This window comes from Hyaena hyaena, unplaced genomic scaffold, assembly GCF_003009895.1.
Source record: "Hyaena hyaena isolate Hyena2069 unplaced genomic scaffold, ASM300989v1 scaffold_93, whole genome shotgun sequence".
In the NCBI taxonomy this organism is placed as follows: Eukaryota; Metazoa; Chordata; class Mammalia; order Carnivora; family Hyaenidae; genus Hyaena; species Hyaena hyaena.
This window is the reverse complement of record NW_024080724.1, coordinates 3847565-3866708: the sequence shown is the minus strand read 5'-3', so window position 1 is coordinate 3866708 and position 19144 is coordinate 3847565. Positions and strand designations below refer to the sequence as shown.

At 37.9% G+C, this 19144-nt stretch overlaps 1 protein-coding gene across 1 annotated transcript in view; it reads left to right on the top strand.

The window, feature by feature from the left end:
• Window positions 1-19144, top strand: part of RECK (reversion inducing cysteine rich protein with kazal motifs) — an 84414-nt gene that overhangs the window by 19905 nt on the left and 45365 nt on the right. The window contains exons 3-7 of the mRNA XM_039234856.1: window positions 1415-1489; window positions 1862-1898; window positions 4384-4469; window positions 5883-5930; window positions 18524-18557. Of these exons, the coding sequence (XP_039090787.1) occupies window positions 1415-1489; window positions 1862-1898; window positions 4384-4469; window positions 5883-5930; window positions 18524-18557 (280 nt within the window). The remainder of the gene's footprint in view (window positions 1-1414; window positions 1490-1861; window positions 1899-4383; window positions 4470-5882; window positions 5931-18523; window positions 18558-19144) is intronic.

The window sequence follows — 19144 nt, the reverse complement described above, 5'->3', positions numbered from 1 at the left end:
AGCCCATCATATCATTCAATATGTTCCTCTTTCCTCTGTATGTCTTAGTAAGTGGTAGGTAGGGCTATCCACAGAGCTTTCTGCAGTGATAAAATATTCTATGTCTATGTGATCCAGTATGGTAGCCACTAGCTATATGTGCCACATGAACATTTGAACTGTGTTTAAAGACGTTGAGGAGAGGTGCACCTGGGTGGCTCAGTCGGTTAAACATCACTTTTGTTGGGGCTCGGCTCATGATCTCATCGTGGGTTCGAGCTCCGAGTCAGGCTCCTTGCTGACAGTGTGGGGCCTGCTTGGGATTCTCTCTCTCCCTGTCTCTCTGCGTCTCTCCCACTTGTTTGCCCTCACTCTGTCTGTCTCAAAATAAATAGATAAACTTAAAAAAAAGAAGTTGAGGAGTTTGAGGAACTGAATTTTAAATTTTATTTAATTTTAATTGATTTAAGTTTGAATTTAGATTGCCACACATGACTAGCAGTTACCTAATGAAACAGGTCCAGTGGCTTGATAAGATTCAGGTTAGGTTTTGTTTTGTTTGTTCAGCAGGTCTTACTCATAACGTTTTTGTGTCTGATTGTCTCTTTTTGTAATTAACATTACAGTCATTCTAGATAATTGCCTAAATGCATTAATTCACTAGGGGTTGCAAAATGGTGATATTCTAGCCCTTGTCACTTATTAATTATAGTTGATAGTTTGGGAGAAAAACGGTTACTAAAACTAACTGGAGATAAATCCTTTTTCATTGTCCTTAGCATTCATGGATTTCACAGTCTTGACTATTTGCAGGTAACCATGAAGTTCTATCTGATATGTGTAATGGTTTATAATTTACTGAGACATCAAATTATAATCACATTAATTGAAGTTCCCTTTCGGAAGAGAGCCAGTTAGCCTGGTGAAGGAACTTATCAGCTCCTTCGCATCTTTATTAAAAATGACTTTGTCTCTATTTAATGCCATTTTATGGAAGTTTATGCCATAATGCTAGTCACAAATTTGCTCTTCACTAATATCAAGGATATGACATAATCTGTTTTACATTGTCATCAGTTGACTAAAAGCAGCTTATAGAACAGTTTAGAAGGAACTTCATTTTTTCTTTTCTGTTTTCCTTTTTCTTTTTCTCCTTTGTTCTCTAACAGATTTGGTAGCCTGGTTTTCTCTATTTTTGGTCATTAGAAAAGAGTCTAGACTTGCATATATGGACTTTCTTGATTATTTGCCAAACTAACCAACCTTTTAAGAGATGTTAGCTCAGCTTAACTTAGATCTTTCGAAAGGGTTTCCATTTATAAAAGGAAGTTGGAAAGTATTTTAGACAACTGACAAGAATAGAGGACATTAAAATTTGCTTCTTATTTCTTACCAAAAAAAGCCTCAAAAACCTTTTTTTTTTTTTGTCAAATAGATATTTTCCTCAAAAAGTGAATCCCGACTAAAGCATCTGTTACAGCGGGCCCCAGACTATTGCCCTGAAACAATGGTAGGTCTTGTTTAACTTAACTATGGAAGCTTTTGTTTAAATGAAACCATCTAATGAGTTAACTCTTTGGTTCAGGAAATTTTTCAAAATGAGTTTTGTCTTTTGCTTAGAAACAGAGATTCCAGTAAGCATCCTGAGTACCCAGACTCAGCATTAGTACTCCTAAATGGGAAGATGGGAAAAGAGCAAGCAATATTATTTGCATCTCAGTTTTATTTTTTCTTCCCTGAATAGCTGTTTGATACTCATGTGGTCTTAGAACATTGATTATATAGAGACAAACATAATCAAATTAACTGTACATAATTTCTGTATAAATTATCATATTTAGGGACTGGTTATATAAAAGCCTTTTGGTGTTTACAATTTTAGGTTGAAATTTGGAGTTGTATGAATTCATCTTTGCCAGGTAAGCAATAGCTAAATAACATTTAGCACTTTATCTTTAAAAACTTATTTTGTGACTGTAAAATCTGTGTCATCGTCCTGTACCCTAATGTATCCCTTTGAGTTGCTATCTTCTCCTTTTTGTAGGCACCCACATTTTCAAATGTGTAATTTATTCTCATTCACTTAGTAATTAACGGTGTTCTTGTCTCTGCTTCTCCTATTCCAGTGAAACTGGTCTTTGCGAGTTCACCAGGATCTCATGGCACCTAAATCTTATGGCCTTTTCTCAGTACTTATTACCTTTCACTGTCCTGCAGCACTTGATGCAGTTGACCATTACCTTCTTATGACTCCACCTTTGGCCTCATGACCTTATCCTCTCTTACCTCCTCTCTTCCCCTATAAGGACTTTGGTCATTCCCGTGTGCACTTGTCTTCCCTTCTCTGTCCACACTTACCCTGGTGATTGCTTTCCTTCCCAGAGCTGTTAACTAATCAGCCCTGGGAAGACAACCTTCAAATCCAAGTTATCGCTCAGGACTTGTAGACATGTCTGCCTGGATCTCTGCATCCTGGTGACAACTGAAGTGCAGACCTAAAACGAAACTCATAACTGCCTGTCTTGTAAATGAAACCAGGCTGGAATCCCTCAAGTTATCGTTGATTGCGTTTTCTGTTTGGCTCTACTGACTCTCCCCTTGGAAAATCTTGCATCTGTCCTTTCTACTCCTAGTCATTATTATTATACTCTTGGGGTAGACTGTTCTAACAGCCTTGTAGCTGGTATTTCAACATATCATAACTGTCCTCCCTGGCTCCTTCAAAAAGAAAAAAATCTCTCAGGGAATATCCACTTCCATCAAAATAAGGCCCGAACTCCCTAGCCCGGCCTTCACATTCTTTCAGTTCTGGTTAAAGCCAGTGCCTTGAAAAAAGAAAGTGTATTTTATATACCTCTAAACTCTAAAGGCCTTCACGCTGTTTGAAGTTTGTATTTCAAACAAGTTGGACTGTTTGCCTTCTTGGAATTTCCCATATCCTTGCTTGTTCTCCCAATTATCCCTCTACCTAGTGTTCTGAAATTATTTACATATAATATATGTCTAAGATATATACCTCCATATATAATCTCCATAATGGGATAAATCATATATTTTATCTCTTTCACAGCCCACACACTACCTAATGGAGTACTTTGTACATAATATTATAAATGATTGTTGGACAATTTAATAGTTTGTAAGAGGCTACTAGGTGTATGAAATAGCAGTATGGTGTAAAAGTTCACAGAATTTATGACCTACATTGGCTCCATTCAGAATAATTTTGAAAAGGTGAGTGATTCTGAATAGTAAACAGCAGAGATTTAAAGGAAACTCTGCTAGGCGATGGGGCTAGATGGAAGTCTCTTGCCCTTGTTCCATTAAATCTTACAGGGATATAGAAGCTTAGGATACTCAGTATTTCTAGCCAATTTAAAAAAATTGGGGTGGTTTATAATTTTGAGAGATTTGTCCATCTGCAGGCCATTTGTTTACTTTTGTTTTTTAGCAGAAAGTTTCTATTTGTTGTGTTAAGCCCTAGTTTCATTTGGAGAACTATGTTACCTATTGCATTGAATCCTTGATACTTTTTTCAGATGTAAATAATTATATAATTTAGACATGAATTTGCAGACATATGTATTACAGGGAAGCAGCATAAAGTATTTCTGAAAATAGGTAAGGGAGAATTTGCCACATGCCTAGGAGCATATGTCTTTTCTCTTTTCATATTATTACTTGAGTTTCCTAATTTTATCCTAGGAATCATTCATTGACATTTATACTTGTAAAAATGGATGTAAAAAATGTGTTAGAACACTTTTTATAATTGCATTGCCTTTCAATATCACAGTAGTTTGGTTGGAGAATAGCTGCTGAGTATACACTGAAACAGTAGTCAATTTGCCCCATAATTAAGTGTACCCACCAAAGTCCATTCATTCTTACCCACACAAGATGTTCCTGTCTGTTTAATAAGTATCAATTTCCAAACAGCATCATGGGTTTTACACTATTCTAGGTATTTAATATTTTGAGTATAATAAATCTTGTGCCCTTTTTGTTTGTTTTCATGTTAAGTTAAATTGGAACCTTTGCCTCTGATTCACAGTCTAAAAGTGAGGAAGGCCTCTCCTTGTTTTCCTTAACCTGTGTGTCCTATGGAGATGCTGTCTACCCAAGAGTGAGATGATCTAAAGAGAGTTTAGGGTGGGCAGAGAGAAGAGAGAAAAAACAGAGCACCTGGTAATTATGTTGTAAGGGCCTCTGAGAAGACTGGCGGCATTGGGAGTAGGGCTGGGAAGAGGGCCTTAATAATTTGAGGCCTTGTTATCTGAGCTAGTTTTCCTGTAGACGCCTGCTGTGACTTTTACTGGTATCCACGAACCAGTTGGGCACGCCATTTGTGTTTGTCTGCTCATGACCAACACATTTTAACTTTTTGAACTTTTTGTTTTTAAGGTGTGTTTAAGAAGTCTGATGGCTGGGTTGGCTTAGGCTGCTGTGAACTGGCTATTACCTTGGAGTGTCGACAGGCATGCAAGCAGGTAACACTCGGCCTTCAGGCTCATAAGCAGCGTGGGAGACAGTTTGAGTATTAGCTGCGTGTATGTCTTGGACCTTGCCCACCTCATACCTTTGCAGAGGTGACCCGTAAAAGCTGCAAATTTTGCATTTCTTACGTAGACCACTTCCTTTTAGACTTGCTGCTTTCTCATTTATGGCTGCTCCATGTAAGGTCCTCAGCCTTCTTTTATTCTTTCTTAACTTTTCTCTGCCATGCAAAGAAGGAACATTACAGGAACCACGGCCTTTTGTACTTTCCTGTGGTCATACTCAGTCAATGCTGAGTGACTCCGAATGGTTGTGTAAATTTAGAGTATGCTTGGATGAGAGCGGATGACACAGCTGGCTTATTTAGCTTTCATCTTCCATTCTCTTTCATCATGGGTTTACCCTGGGCATGTTCTTTTATCCCTTCTCTGCTCCTGAGGTGAGCATGACTCCTATGGTGAACTGTGACTTCTCTTTGATCTGATAGATCTCTGGTCCAATTCAAGTTGAGTTCTTCCTCACTGTGTATATTTTCATAGTGGTTCCTCAGAGTGCTGTGGGAGAACTAGTCTCCTAGCTCCTCATACTTCCAAGCAGTGAGAGTAGATTTAAGTGGGAAATTTAGATGGACCTGAAACCACAGCTGGAAAGCCTCCTCTTATTTTCTTCTCGTAGTGACTGGTTTCTGGATCAGAGTACATGAGACATGGTGTCACCTTTACTTTCATACAGACCACAGACCACTGTACTATTTAGCCTGAGCAACACTCTGAGCAGCTCACAGCCTAGTTAGTGATCTGCTGCTGTCATCCAGCCATTGAGATGGAGCTGAGTTGCAGAGGCTTTGAACTCTGGATCAGGGCAGGAGGGAGGGCATAAAGAGAATTAGAAACTACTTTTGTTAATTGCCTGGCAAAGCCTTTTCCTCTTTAGTTGCCCCCTCCATTACATACAGATCTTTGCTGAGGAGATTGGCTCATAAGCTAGTAGGAGAATTTAGAATATGAAGAGTTAAAGAAAAAGCAAAAGATAAATGCCCTGGCAGAGCTTCACAAGAACATTTGCTGCAGAGTGGATTTCAACTAAGAAAAAAATTCTCTGATTTACATTTCCTTCAAAGTCATCTAGTTTCTGAAATAACAAAAGGACCCTGTTATTATGTGAGATTAAAGCCATAAAAGAGCGAAGCTTTAGCAGATCGGGTAGTTCTGGGGCTGATGTTTATTTTAAAGAACTTGCATGAAATTTGTTGTATTTTAGGAACTTTTAAATATTAGAGCATAAGTTTTCCTTGGTGAAATAAAGAACACCAAAGCAGCAAGTAACATATTAATTTGTGGGGGGTTTTTTGTCTCGTGTTGAATAGCATGTGTAATAAATTAATGGAGAAATTTGTTATCTTTTAGGCATCTTCAAAAAATGATATCTCTAAAGTTTGCAGAAAAGAATATGAGGTATGCACTTTATTTAACAACTTTGGATAGACTAATTCAGATATTATCAGAATTGCTAAAAATCACCTAAATTTTCAAAATGAATTCATTCTTATATAAATTACCCTTTACAGAAAATATAGCCTTGACAAAATGTAGCCTTATCATTTGCCTGTTTAGAAATGTCATGACTTTAATTGACTTGTCGAAATTGAACATTAATTTTAAAGAAATGCCCTGTTAGCTATACATGAGTTAAAAAATAAATCTAAAAATTAAAAAAAAAATTTCTTAAAGAAATGTCTAAATCACATATGTAGAGGCTTTAACCTGTATTGTATTCATAACGGCAACTGGTTTTACCCAAGTGTAAAATAGTTTTTCTAAAGTTCTATATCCTCTATTGCCCCCTTTCCTATGCCTTGACCCGTGCAGGTATCCATGTTTATTAACTGTCTCTAATCGGAAAAATAAAATCACACTGCCAGTGTGAATAGCTTCAAACTTTTGCAGCTCTCGCATTTGGTGGAAAAAGTAGTAAATTACGAAGGCTGTATTAAATCTGAAGGATTCTTGTCTCCCATTGGTGGTATTTCCAGCACTGTGGTGTCTAGATGGGGCATGTCCTAGGGCATTGGTAGACGAGGTATTTCACGTTGTGCAAATATATACAGAAGATTGTCCCTGATGTGAAAAAGCTCTTCATTGCACTACTTCCTTCAGTTTCTAGAAGTCCATTTTTAAATGTGACATTGCTTTTCATAGTGTAAGACCATGCAGTTATGGGTACTAACATGTATCTCCTCGTTCATCATTTTTATCTATAAACATTGGGATTCCTATTGCTTTTAATAGCCTGTATTCTCTTGGAGAAGAAAGATAGAACAGTTCTCCTAACAGCTTCTAGATTATAGTTCTGACTTTTTTTTCTTTTTCTCAATGCCTATATTATATCTCTTGATTAATATTATTAAATTGGAAAAATCTTATTTATCTTTTGTCCCTTTGTACTATTTGCTAAGTTATATCTGTTCTCTGAAGACAAAGTTCCAAATTAACTACAACTCTCCTCTGTTCTTATTAAAAGGAGCCTTGCTGCAAAGAAATAAAAGAGCTTTCTTTTTTTCTTATCTCTCTACCTTTAAAATAACTAGTTTTAGTTTCTCTTGAACAAAGTGGCTAACTGTGATAATTCCTTCTTTTCTCCCACATGATGTCTGACACTGTCCATCTTCTGTAGCCTGTCCTCCATTATTTTAGTGTGCTTCCTTCTCTTGTCTGGATTTCTGCATTGCCCTAGGAAGTCTGCCAGTATGTGTTGATGAAGGACGGGACAGGAAAGGTAAGAGAGATAAGCTCTGTCCTATGAGAGAAATACTAAGGATAGTTTACTTTTCCAGTCTATCCTCCCTTACTGGCCTAGAATTAGGCAACTGTTTTAAAAAAATCTACATGCCGAGAGGGTTCTTTTACACACACACACACACACACACACACACACACACACACACACATATTATATATGTGTGTGTAAAAATATATATGTAAAATACATATATATGTAGTATAATGTATTTATGAAATATACATATTAATATAAATCTATTAAAAATTGTAAATTATTAAAGATAATTCAAGACTCAATTTGATTTCTTATGTATTACTTAGAGATAAAAAGAGAGACAAGAGCACTTTAATGCAGCAGGCAGGTTCTGCATTATAAACCCCAAATAATAGTCACTCTCATGATTATTGAAATCTAAAGATAACAACTATTTGTTATAAAGTGAATTGGGTAAGTTTGGTGTAGTGCATCCTGTTTTAACTGGATTTGTTATTTATCAACAGAAGAATAATTTATACACTAGGCTTTTTAATATCTTTTCCTTGACACTGGAGTGGTCCCTGGAGTGAACTTCTAGATGTGTAAGCTCTTCCTTTAGACAATTTCAAGAGTTAGCATTTACCCTGAAGGATGGTTTTGTATAGGCTGATTAGAGAGAGTCAGACAGTGAGTAATTTTATTTGAGGGGATTTCCTAAGAAATTCACTTACATGAAAAAAATTGAAAAATGTTAATGCTATTTAAAATTGTTTTGTTCCAACCAAGCGAAGATAAACCAGTTAAATGTTGAAGCATTGTTATGTCTGATTTTATAGCTTCTAGTTTCTTATGTGAGTCAACATTTATTAAATACTAAGAGGTAGTGCTATATATTAGAAAGAACATAAACTTTGGTGTTATACCTAATTCTGAATTCTCGTTAAGCTACTTATAACTTAACTTCAAATACTGAAGAATTATATCTGAGTGAAGAATTAAACCATATGCTTATATACATAAGGGCTCAGGGAAATCAGAAAGCAGAGTGAACACATTGGGATTTATCAGGGGAAACTCTGCAAAGGAGAAAGGCCTAAAAGGATTGGTGTATTTTGGTTAAAAAACTGTGGATCAAAAGCATACTAGCAAAAATCCTCATGGCTTGTGCAGGGGACAGAAAGAAAATAAGCCTATTTGGGGCTATTAATCTGTGCTTGGATTGGCAAAATTGGACCAGATCCTGGAAAGATGATTTTTAAGGACTTGGGAGAAGTAGAGGGAGAAGATTCTGTAATAGACCAACGTAACAAATCCATATTTTAGAAAGCTAAAGCCTTAGTTGTGTGTATGGTAAGGTTTGGATCCCACAGACCCCTCTAACCTAGCTAAAAGTAGATAAGGCCAAAACTAGGGTGATAACAGTAGAACCAATTATTCAAGAATAACTAAGACATTTGAAGGCAGAATCCATCAATAGCATTTGTTATGGTGGACTGAGAAGAGGAGATAATATTCAAGGAAATATATTTTAAGAAGACACAGTAATTAGTGAATTTGGAGGTAGAACTGGAAAAATTGTATGATCAAGCAGCATTGGAGGACAGACTGAAAGACAGCTTATGGGTTGTGGGAGATAAAGGTTGGAATACTAGAAGAAAAGAGAATATGGGGAGAGGCAATATTTAATGAAGCCCAATAAATTCCTAGCAGGATTAAAAGGGGAACAAAATCCATATCTTACAGACACATCTCATAGCCAAGATCTTAGAAGCAGTCAGGAAAAAAAAGACCTTGCCTTCAAAGGAGACTAACAGCTGATTTCTCAATAGCAACAGAGGAAGCCAGATGCAGTGGAATGATGCCTAAACTATTCTGAAAGAAAATAATCAACCTAGAATTCCATATCCAGTAAAAGTATTTTTCAAGCAAGAGGGCAAAAGGAAGGCCTTTTCAGACAGCAAAACAAAGAATTGCCTTTACTGGACCCTTTCTCAAAGTCCTTCTCTAAAGGAAGTTCTAAAATGTCTTCTTTGAGATGCAAAAGATAATGGGAGAATGATGAAAATACAAAGTGGCTAAATTAAAACACAGATTGTAGAAAACAATAATGAATGGTGTATTATTCAGTTTTTAAACAAGTAATATGTAACACAGTAACAAGAGCATATGTGTTGGGAAAAGAGTTTAAAGAAATTGAGGGTATTGAATGTTAGGTATTTTTAAATGTAAAAACCCTATCTCAGAGGTAGTTGGGAATACAGGACTAAAGAGGAGAAGAAAGATCATGCCCATGTAGTAACCCTTGAATCTTGAGAGTGAAAGAAACCTCACTAAAAGAGAAAGTGTTGAAAAAAGTAGAGAGCTGCTTTTTGAAAACAGCTTTATTAGGGACCTGGAAGAGAAGGAATTAGAAATCAATTAGGAGGCCCCTACTGTGTTGAATAAGATTATTGGAATGCAGTGTTTCAAGAAAAAGAGAACTAACTTCCTGCCAGTGGAAATGTTCAAGCAGAGGCTTACTAGATTCACATATCATGGAAGAGATTTCTGCAATGGATGGGAGATTTGGCTAATCTCCCAACTCTGCAGTTCTCTTTTTTTTGACCCATATGTAAGAAAGTGTACTTCCTTCAGTAATTAAGAGTACTGTTTTCAGAATCACACGTTTGATTAGAGCCACGAGTATCAACCAGTTGCTTGATGACTCTTGACAAGGACATGTTCAAGTGTCACAGGCATGCTTAGTTCTAGGTTCTCTGCATTTTCACAGGCTTGGGCCCTTGGCTCACCCAGAAGTATTAGGCCACATGGATTCATAGATGTGTGATACTAGAACCAGGGATGACATTCAAAATATTCAACAACTAGAAGAACCGATGTACCAACAGAATAGATGCTGGCTTTAATCCACTGGTATAGCCACACTAGTGCATGATGCCTCATTAGAACCAAATTACAGACTAATTCATGTTTTCTGCAAGATGTGAGACATCTAGGTTGTTATTTTTTTACATAGTCTCTGTCTACAAGTTGGCTGAAAATATTTTCTTCTAGCAATCAAAATGGTGATTAAAAATTTTTTGTTGTTTGTTCATAGTTTCTTTCTTGATCAGGATAAACATTAAGGTGATGTGTGGGGGATGAATTTCCGGAGAGTTGGCAATGGCTCTAGAGTGATGAGACAAATTTTAGTTTTGGATTCATAAATCTATTTCATTTTGGGTTCATAAATCTGTTTTATACCTTTATGTCACCCAATGGCTCTAGTGCCATTCGTTTAACATAATGGTCAAAAATATAAATACCTTTCCATTTGCTGCATGAGCCACTAAAATACAGTGGTACAAATTTGTCATCAGACTTACATTTTTACTTGTTTCTTCTTCCTTTCACAGATCCTTCTCTGTGCTTTTCTTTATATTCTTTTTAGAAATATTTTCAATTCTTTCCTTTCTAGCTTTTTTTTTTAAGTCCATTTATTTGACGTTACTCCATTAAGAAGGTGAGAAACTATGAAAGTCAATAGGAGGTATTTTTGTAAGGACTCTTTTTTATATCTTAAGGCATTTAAGTTTTAAACTAAACAGTTGCCAAACAAAACTAAAATAATGTTCTGTCCTGGGGCCCTGGTTCTGTGAGAATGCTAAGATAAAATTAAGACCCTGAAGAGATATTAAAAAGAGGCTCTATGAATCACAAAAACAAAGGTGGCCAGCCCTATGAGTTTCAGAGCCAGTTCTGTCAGCACGTCCTGTCAACACACAGCTCTGTGTGTAAGAGAAAGGTGCACGTATATGTTAATTTTTATTTTTTGAATATGCACATGCTCAAAATTGAAAATGGTGTACAATAAAAAGTGTCATTTCAACTTGCTGTACTATAGCCACCCAGTTCCTAAAGTCACTAAAGATATTTGTGCATATAAAAGTAAATATATATAGTTCTTCTCCACCCCCTGTAACACAAATGATAGTTTGTCCTCTCCCTGGATGCTAGTGTTTAGTACACATTTATGTATGCCTACACAGGCTGTACAGTGTATTCCCAGGAAATGTCACAATAAAATGTTCTGCTTTAAAGATTTCTATGTATTAGTTTTATTGTGTTCCTTTTTCTCTCAAATGAACCTTATTTCTAAATTTACTACCAGAAGCATAAAGGAAAGGGATGAAGAAATAGCCCTAAAAATTTAGGAATAAGGCAGGGATGTTAGGGTCAGCAGGATTCTCTGGACAGCTAGAGGCCTGCTACGCTTCATGTGATTGGATCTGTTCTGCAATGCTCCAAGAATAGAGTAGACCATCTTCATGGCAGATGATAGTCTAGGCTGTGGATAGTCAGCTCTGGGAGATTTAGCAAAAAGAATAATGCATGCTTTGCCCCAGCAAAGCCTTCAGGACCTAAATGTAAAGCTTCTTTTAGTTAGTGCTAAGGAAACCCCAAGAACTGACAGAATATAGTAACAGAAGACTGTGAATGGGAGGCTTGTAAAGGACAAAATGCTATACTGATGCCCGCTATCAAAGTCATTGTGAGCCGTTACCTGCAGCTGATGAGCTCCAAAAAGAGCGAAACCTATTAGGTCCTGCAGTACTGGCTTAAGATATATAAAACCTTGATTATGTTCCATTTGTGGATTTGTTTTGTCATATTTTGTATTAGAAGGAAATAACTCCAGTCTCTTTGTGCTAGAATAGTTCCTCTCTTGTCCTTTCTTCTGAGAAGTCACATGAATGAGATCATCCCAAAGGGAAATCAGATGGAGTTTGATTAGATTGTGACCTAGTCTAATCTAAATGGCCAGATTTTTCTCCCTAGGCAATCTCATCATAGTTTTATTTGCCCTGGTTTGATGACAATTCTAGAATATTCTTTGCTAAACTCTTTTCCTGAGTTCTTTAAACAAAATTTTTTTTTTAGTGTTTTATTTACTTCTGAAAGAGAGAGAGACAGCGTGAGCAGAGGAGGGTCAGAGAGAGAGGGAGACACAGACTTGGAAACAGACTCCAGGCTCTGAGCTGGCTGTCAGCACAGAGCTCGACGCGGGGCTCGAACCCACCAACCGTGAGATCATGACCTGAGCTGAAGTCAGATGCTTAACCGACTGAGCCACCCAGGCACCCCTCTTTTTCTGAGTTCTTGAATCACTATTGGATATGTGTACTTTTGATTTTCAACTGGCATTTCAAATCAGCCAAACTGATTGTTACCTTCCATCCTTCCCACCACCTTCCCTCCGCCCCACTGCTACACAGTGCACGTGCACACACGCACACACACGCATCCAAAACAAAAACCTGTTGTTTTTTCTTACATTTCTTGTTTGGTTATTCCAGTATAGTGCTCTCAGACACATATGCTAAAAGTCTAAAGGGTATTGTCTCCTCTTTTCCTCTTTCTCACCGCCTCCCACAAATAATTGGTTACCAAGCTCTGAAGTTTGCCTGCAAAATATATCTTAAGTCGGTCTCTTTCCAAATCTTTGGTTACTACCTTAGCTCAGGTCCCTCTACCACTTTTCTGGACTATAGTAGTTGCCCAACTAGCTTCCTTATCTAATTTCTCCTCTTATTTATTCTCTCCACTTAAGATGATTTCTTTAAAGACCAGGTATGGCCATATCATTCCCTTCCTCAAAACCCTTCAATGGCTCACCTATGGGATGTAGTTCATAGGCTTTTCTCCTTCTAGCTGCTGCCTCTTCTCCTTTACACTTCAGCAGTATGCTGCTTGTACTTTCCCAGATTGTTTCTTGTGGTTGGACAACCAGCTTGTGCTACCTAGAATTCCTTCTCCCTGAATCCCTCCCATTACCCCCTCCAGTGCTATGCTGGAGCCAGTGCCTACTTGCTAGGGAAAACTGTTTGTTAAATATTCAGGAATTTTGCCAGCCAGTTTTCAACCCAAATCAACCATGATGGGGCTATTTTCACCACAAACATCAGTAAATATTACATATCAGGACTTTCCCTCCACCCCACCCCCTGCAAAAAGTACACCAGTACTCCCTTCCAACTGGCAACAACCTTTGCCTCAAATTCTAGCTTAGACGGTTCTTTAAAAACCTTCCCTGCCCAGCCCTGTCACCTCTACACACGTAAAATTGACTGCTACTTCTCCTTTACTTTGCATGCTTGATTATAGCATTTGTCACCTTATAATATAACTGTTTACAGGTCACTTTTTAATACTCAACCCTTGAGTTCCTGGGGCAGAGACCACATTTCATTTGTCTTTGCATCTGTCATCCATTCAGTCAACATTCACAGAACTGGTACACTTAATGTGTCTCAGGCACTGTTCTCAAGGTATGTGGCAGAAGGATTTAGCCACTGTCGGCAAGAACCCCATAGCCTAGTCTGTGGGAAGAGACAAATTCAAATAGGTCATTACAATACAGTGAGACTAGTACATTGCCAAAAGTCTGTACAAGACACATTGCAGCCTGAAGAAAACAAACAAACAATGCCCAGTGTGATGGGAAAGTCTTCACTGAGCAGGTAAGACTTAAAGAGTGAACAGAAATTTGTTGCCTGCAAATAGATGCTACAGTCAGTATTTTTATAGATAGAATTCTTTAATAGAAATTTTGCAATTCTGGACAGCTGAATTACACAAGGCTCTTTGTCTCAGAGTAAATAGCAGTTTTATGTGGAAACCTTGTATAAATGTCAGTGAATTAGGCAATCTCTGAGTGAGTCCAGAAAGCACTGAATACTCTGTCTGTTATCGCAATAACATGTAGCAGACCATCGAAAAACCCCATAGCCTGAAACAATAACAGTTTATCATTTCTTATGAATCTACAGGCCAGGTAGGCGGTTCTGACCTCACCAAGCAAGCTTAGCTGATTTGGCCTGGGCTCACTCATGCATCTACAGTCAGCATGCTGGTCAGCGTGAGCCTAGCTGATTTAGGATTCAGCTCAGCTCTCCTCCATGTGTCTCTTCTAGCCCTTGAACTCAGTCATGTTCCCATGGTGGTGACAGGGCCCCAAGAGAGGAAGTGCAACTATCTGTGCAGGACTCTGCTTGCTTCAAGCCTGCCACTGTCCACTGACCAAAACAAATCACATGGCTAAGTCCAGAGTTAATGTGAGAGAAGCAGATAGAGGGAAGGGAAATGTGAAGAATTGGAGCTATCATTGAAGTCGTTCTATCACAAACACTCCGTGCTGAGCTCTGTTCTAGATCTTGTGTTACTCTGCAGCTATTACTTGCCCTTGAATTTGCTTCCACTTGGTTGGATGCTCTGGTGATAATTAGCAAATTTCTTTGAGCAGTCTAGACCTATTAATCTTATTTTAGTTATGGGTGTTTCTTTTTATCCAACTCTTAACATGGTATTTATTATTTGGGAGGCTGAAGAAATTGAAGAATCACTTGTGATATCCATATCATGCTATTAAATCATTACATATTCTCGTCACTTAACTTTTTATCTAAAAAGCCATAGTGTCCACAACAAGGAAAAGACATCTTGTAGAGGTTTAAAAACATGTTTGTTTTTAAAGGTCAGTTATTGAGGGGTGCCTGGCTAGCTCAGTCTGTAGAGCATGCAACCCTTGGTTTCTGGGTTATGAGTTCAAGTCCCACATCGGGCCTAGAGCTTCCTTAAAATAAAGGTTAATTATTGAGTATCTCCAACTTAGCATTTGATGAACTAGATTCCTCATATGAAATGCAAAACTTCAAAGTGGGAGAAACTTCAGACCATTTATGAAAAAGAAACAATTTATTGAGGCCTTAGGGACAGAGCAGCTCCTTTACTTTTAACAAGTAGCCTTGGGAATAGGGAACATTACACAACAGTTTATAAAATGTGCTCTTTTGGGTCTTTGTCCAGAAGTGACTAAAACTTCTAAAATCAAACTTTTTTTTTTTTTAACAAGATTCGTGTGGTCAGTGTTTGTTTTGTTTTCATCATCCTCATCATCAGTGAGGATGGGGAAGGAGTGGAAGCAGGGTGGCGGGGCAGCCAGAAGTAGAAGGGCGGTGGCCAGGGAAAGGATCAAGACGAGTGGAAAAATGTTAGAAAGGAGTCCCAGAAATGGAAAAGTGTATGGCCAGGACAGAAAATAAATCCACGGAGCCAACTTCTGAACAAGTGATTAGACCAGGAAAGTCTGCCTCCCAGATGTACCCCAGTGGCTCTTCCCCTAAGGAGGGTCACTGTGGCTTGAAGGATCACATATGGTTCTCTTGACTTTGGTTTTACTTTGTATTTTAGTTTTTCTGCCGAGATTGCCCCCTGGTCAGCCTGCTCCCGGTGCTGGGTGGAAGGGCTTGGGGCAGTTTCTAAAAACCAGCAGGAGTAGGGCAGGGACCTGGAAGTAGCTAATAGTGTAACTCATTAATGTGTATGTCTTAAGACCTGTCAAACTAATCAATAGTTTAAGTAGTGAAAAGGTAGAGTTACCTATCATTTATATAATAGATACAGTTAGCTAAGGTATAGTTTATACCTAATTATAGTTACCTAAGGTTAAGAATCCTTTATTAAAGAGGAGGATATGATCAGAGTTTGAAATCATGAGTATAAAGTAAGCAACAGAGGATTGATGAATTCTTCAAAAACTGGTATATTTAAATGAAGGACCATCCTTTAAAACCTTAAAATTAATAAAGATAAAAATAGAGATGTAAAAATGGTATCTGTTAATACCAGAGGTACTACTGTGTTGAAATATGAATGTTTTAGTTTGATAAATTAAGGTGAACCTATCCATGAAAGGTCTATCAGTGAACATTAAGAGAAATGAGAGGTGCTTAAGGAACATTTCTGAACTCTGGCTGTGACATCGAGGGAGATAGTTGTGCCCTCCTACATCAGGGGTTGGCAAACTTTTCCTGTAAAGGGTCAGATCTCAAATATTTTAGGCTTACAATTTGTACGGCCTCTGTCTGTTCAACTCTACCTTGTAGTATAAAGTAACTATATACAGTATATAAACAAATGGGTGTGGCTGTTCCAATAAAACTTCATTTACAAAAGCAGGCAGCAGGCAAGATTTGGCCGATGTGCCATAGTCTGCCAGCCCATTTGTGGGTGAGAGCTAGAGTTCTATCTAAGTATTTTTCCTGTTTAGGCCTCCATCTCTGGCTTTGGTCAAATAAGGGGTTGAATTAGGTGATCTCTTGACATTTTTCAGGTTTTGTCCTTCCTTAAGTATCTCTCTGAAGTGAAGTGATCTACCACGTCAACTCAGAGTGATATTTCTTTTATTTGGAAGGTCACATTTCCAAAAATCCAGCTTGAACAAATTTGGAAGTCTTTAGAACAAGGTTTCTGAACCTTGGCACTATTGATCTTTTGGGCTGTTGTTATTGTTGTCAGCAAGCTGCCATGCACACTGTAGGTTGTTTAGTAGCTTCTCTGGACTCCTCCACCCATTAGATGCCAGTAGCACACACTGCTCCTCCACACCAGTTATGACAATGAAAAATGTCTCCAGACATTGCCAGTTGTCCCCTGGGAAGCAAATCACCCCTAGTTGAGAACAACTGCTCTGGAGACTTGTATGAGTAACTGGAAGAATTATCAAAACTGGAGATCAGGCCATGCGACCCAGGATGTCCACCAAGATAATGAATGCACTCCTTCCTTGTTGGGGATGAGCACTAGGTGTTGTATGGAAACCAACCTGACAATAAACTATACTTAAAAAATAAATACACTCCTTCAAGTACAAGATCAAAAAAGCCGAGCCCAATTTCTTAACAACCAATTTGTTAGAAAGAGAAAGGCAATGAGACTCAAAGGGGGCTGGAAAGTTGGTAGCAGATTGCTTTTAATATTGATTTAGATCATTTTATGGAAATGATCCATAAACCACTGAACCAAAATAGATGGCTATCTGTAGTAGGTATTTGAAAAGTCAAAGAAAGAAACATAAATGAAGAGAGATCTAGAAATGAGTGTTAAAGAACACCAAGAATGTTTACTTTTCACTCCTCATATTGCTTGATGAGATCTCTAGCAGAAAGAATTCCTACTGGATGAATTCTTTAGCCCTTATCTGTGAGGCCTGGGTTTTTTGCTTTTGTTTTGTTTTGTTTTTTGTTTTGTTTTGCTTTTAATGGATAAATCAAGTATGGTTTATTTCTACAGTAGAATATTATTTAGTGGAGAAAATGAATGTAGTACAGCTTCACACAGCTTCATAGATGGATCCCTGAAGGTAGATTTTAAATGTCAATAAAGCTGGTCCTTTTAAAAGTCCAGATCACATAGCCAGCTTATGATTTAGGTACAACTGAAACCTAAAGTCATCTCTGTTCAACTAAAAGAGCGCTTGATTTCCACCTACCTTTTATTTATGCCCATATTATTACTTTTAGGAATTCATTCTCTTCTACTATAAGAGATATTAATCATAGCTGATAAGCTCTGAATATCCAAATGGCTTTGAACAAGGAATTTCTTGTTTTCGTCTTGTTTTACCTCTTATTTTCCTTACAATGACTTTAACGTAGTGTGATATTTTCTGAACAGTGATCTAAGAACTCTAGAAATACTAATTCTAGTCTCTTGATCTGCTTTTGACTTGCTCTGTAACCTAAGGCAGTTTCCCCTCTGATGAGGAAATGGTTTGTTTATCTTTAAAATGGTAGAGAGAGCCCCCAACTTCCCAGGGTGGCTACATAAGAATCATCTGTTTATTTTCTATTTTAATTCCATTATAATTAACAAACAATGTTAATATTAGTTTCAGGAGTACAATACAGTGATTCAGTAATTACATAAGAATCATCCTGGAAGCCTTAATGTGTAGATTTCAGTGGTTCCTTCCCAGGTTCTGATCCTATAAGTGTAGAGAAAGGCCTGCGAAGCCCAGGTGATTGTAGTGCATGGCCATGTTTGAGAACAATTAGGGATGATCTCTAAGGACCTTTCAGCTCTAAAATGCAATGGTTACATGAAATCTCTTATTTCCCTAAATGCCTTTAAGTGTATTATCTTCTGGGAGCTCTCTTATATACGCCAAGAAATAATTTAGATTAATACATTGTGGGCCACCCCCACATAAACACACATGTACAGCTTTACATAAACTTGGTTTGCTATAACATGATCAGCTCATGATTCAGAATGAGGACCTTGACCCCCAGTATGTGTTAGAAGGTAGTTTCTTTTTTCACCAGGGTGCAGCTCACTTCCTTCATCTTCAGCCTTGGATTTGGAGAAGAATCAAATAGTTTGATATTCTGATTTCCATGTAACCATAAAGTGGAATAAAATTAGAAATTCTGCGTGGTGGTTAATTTGTCTGTTTTTCTTTAATTTGCAGAATGCTCTTTTCAGTTGCATTAGCAGAAATGAAAGTAAGTATTTTGTCAATGGTTATACGAGCAGTCCAAGGAGCAAAACACAGTTAACAGAATACGATTTAGCTGTTAGAAGTATTGCCAAGACCTGGCATTATGATGCGGGCTGTTAGTAAGCTGTCTGTAGGCCCAGCAGGGTTCTCATAGGCTCTTTCCTCTAGGGTGTCCAGATCATTCATGAATTATGACAACTGCTATGCCTGCAATGCAGATTTACAAAGTAGACACTACTGTTAGATGGGAATATCATGCCTGACTTGACTGAATAGGATTACTTGCAGAAATTCAGCATTCCCAGGTCATATAATGTAGCACTTGCCGAGAGCTGCCTCTCAGTTCATTCAGCAGATGTTTACTGACTGCTGGCTCTGTGCAGACATACACGCATATGAGGACACAACCTCTGCACAAAAACCTCTAGAACATAGAGGATATGGGATAGTGTCACTGATAAAAGTGCTTGCTGTAAGAGTTCAGAGGAAGGAGGGATCACATCCTGCCGGGGTTTTAGAGGTGACTTCATGGAGTTGGTAGCTGATCTGGGCCTTGAAGGATGGACAAGATATGACAGTGGAGATGGGAAG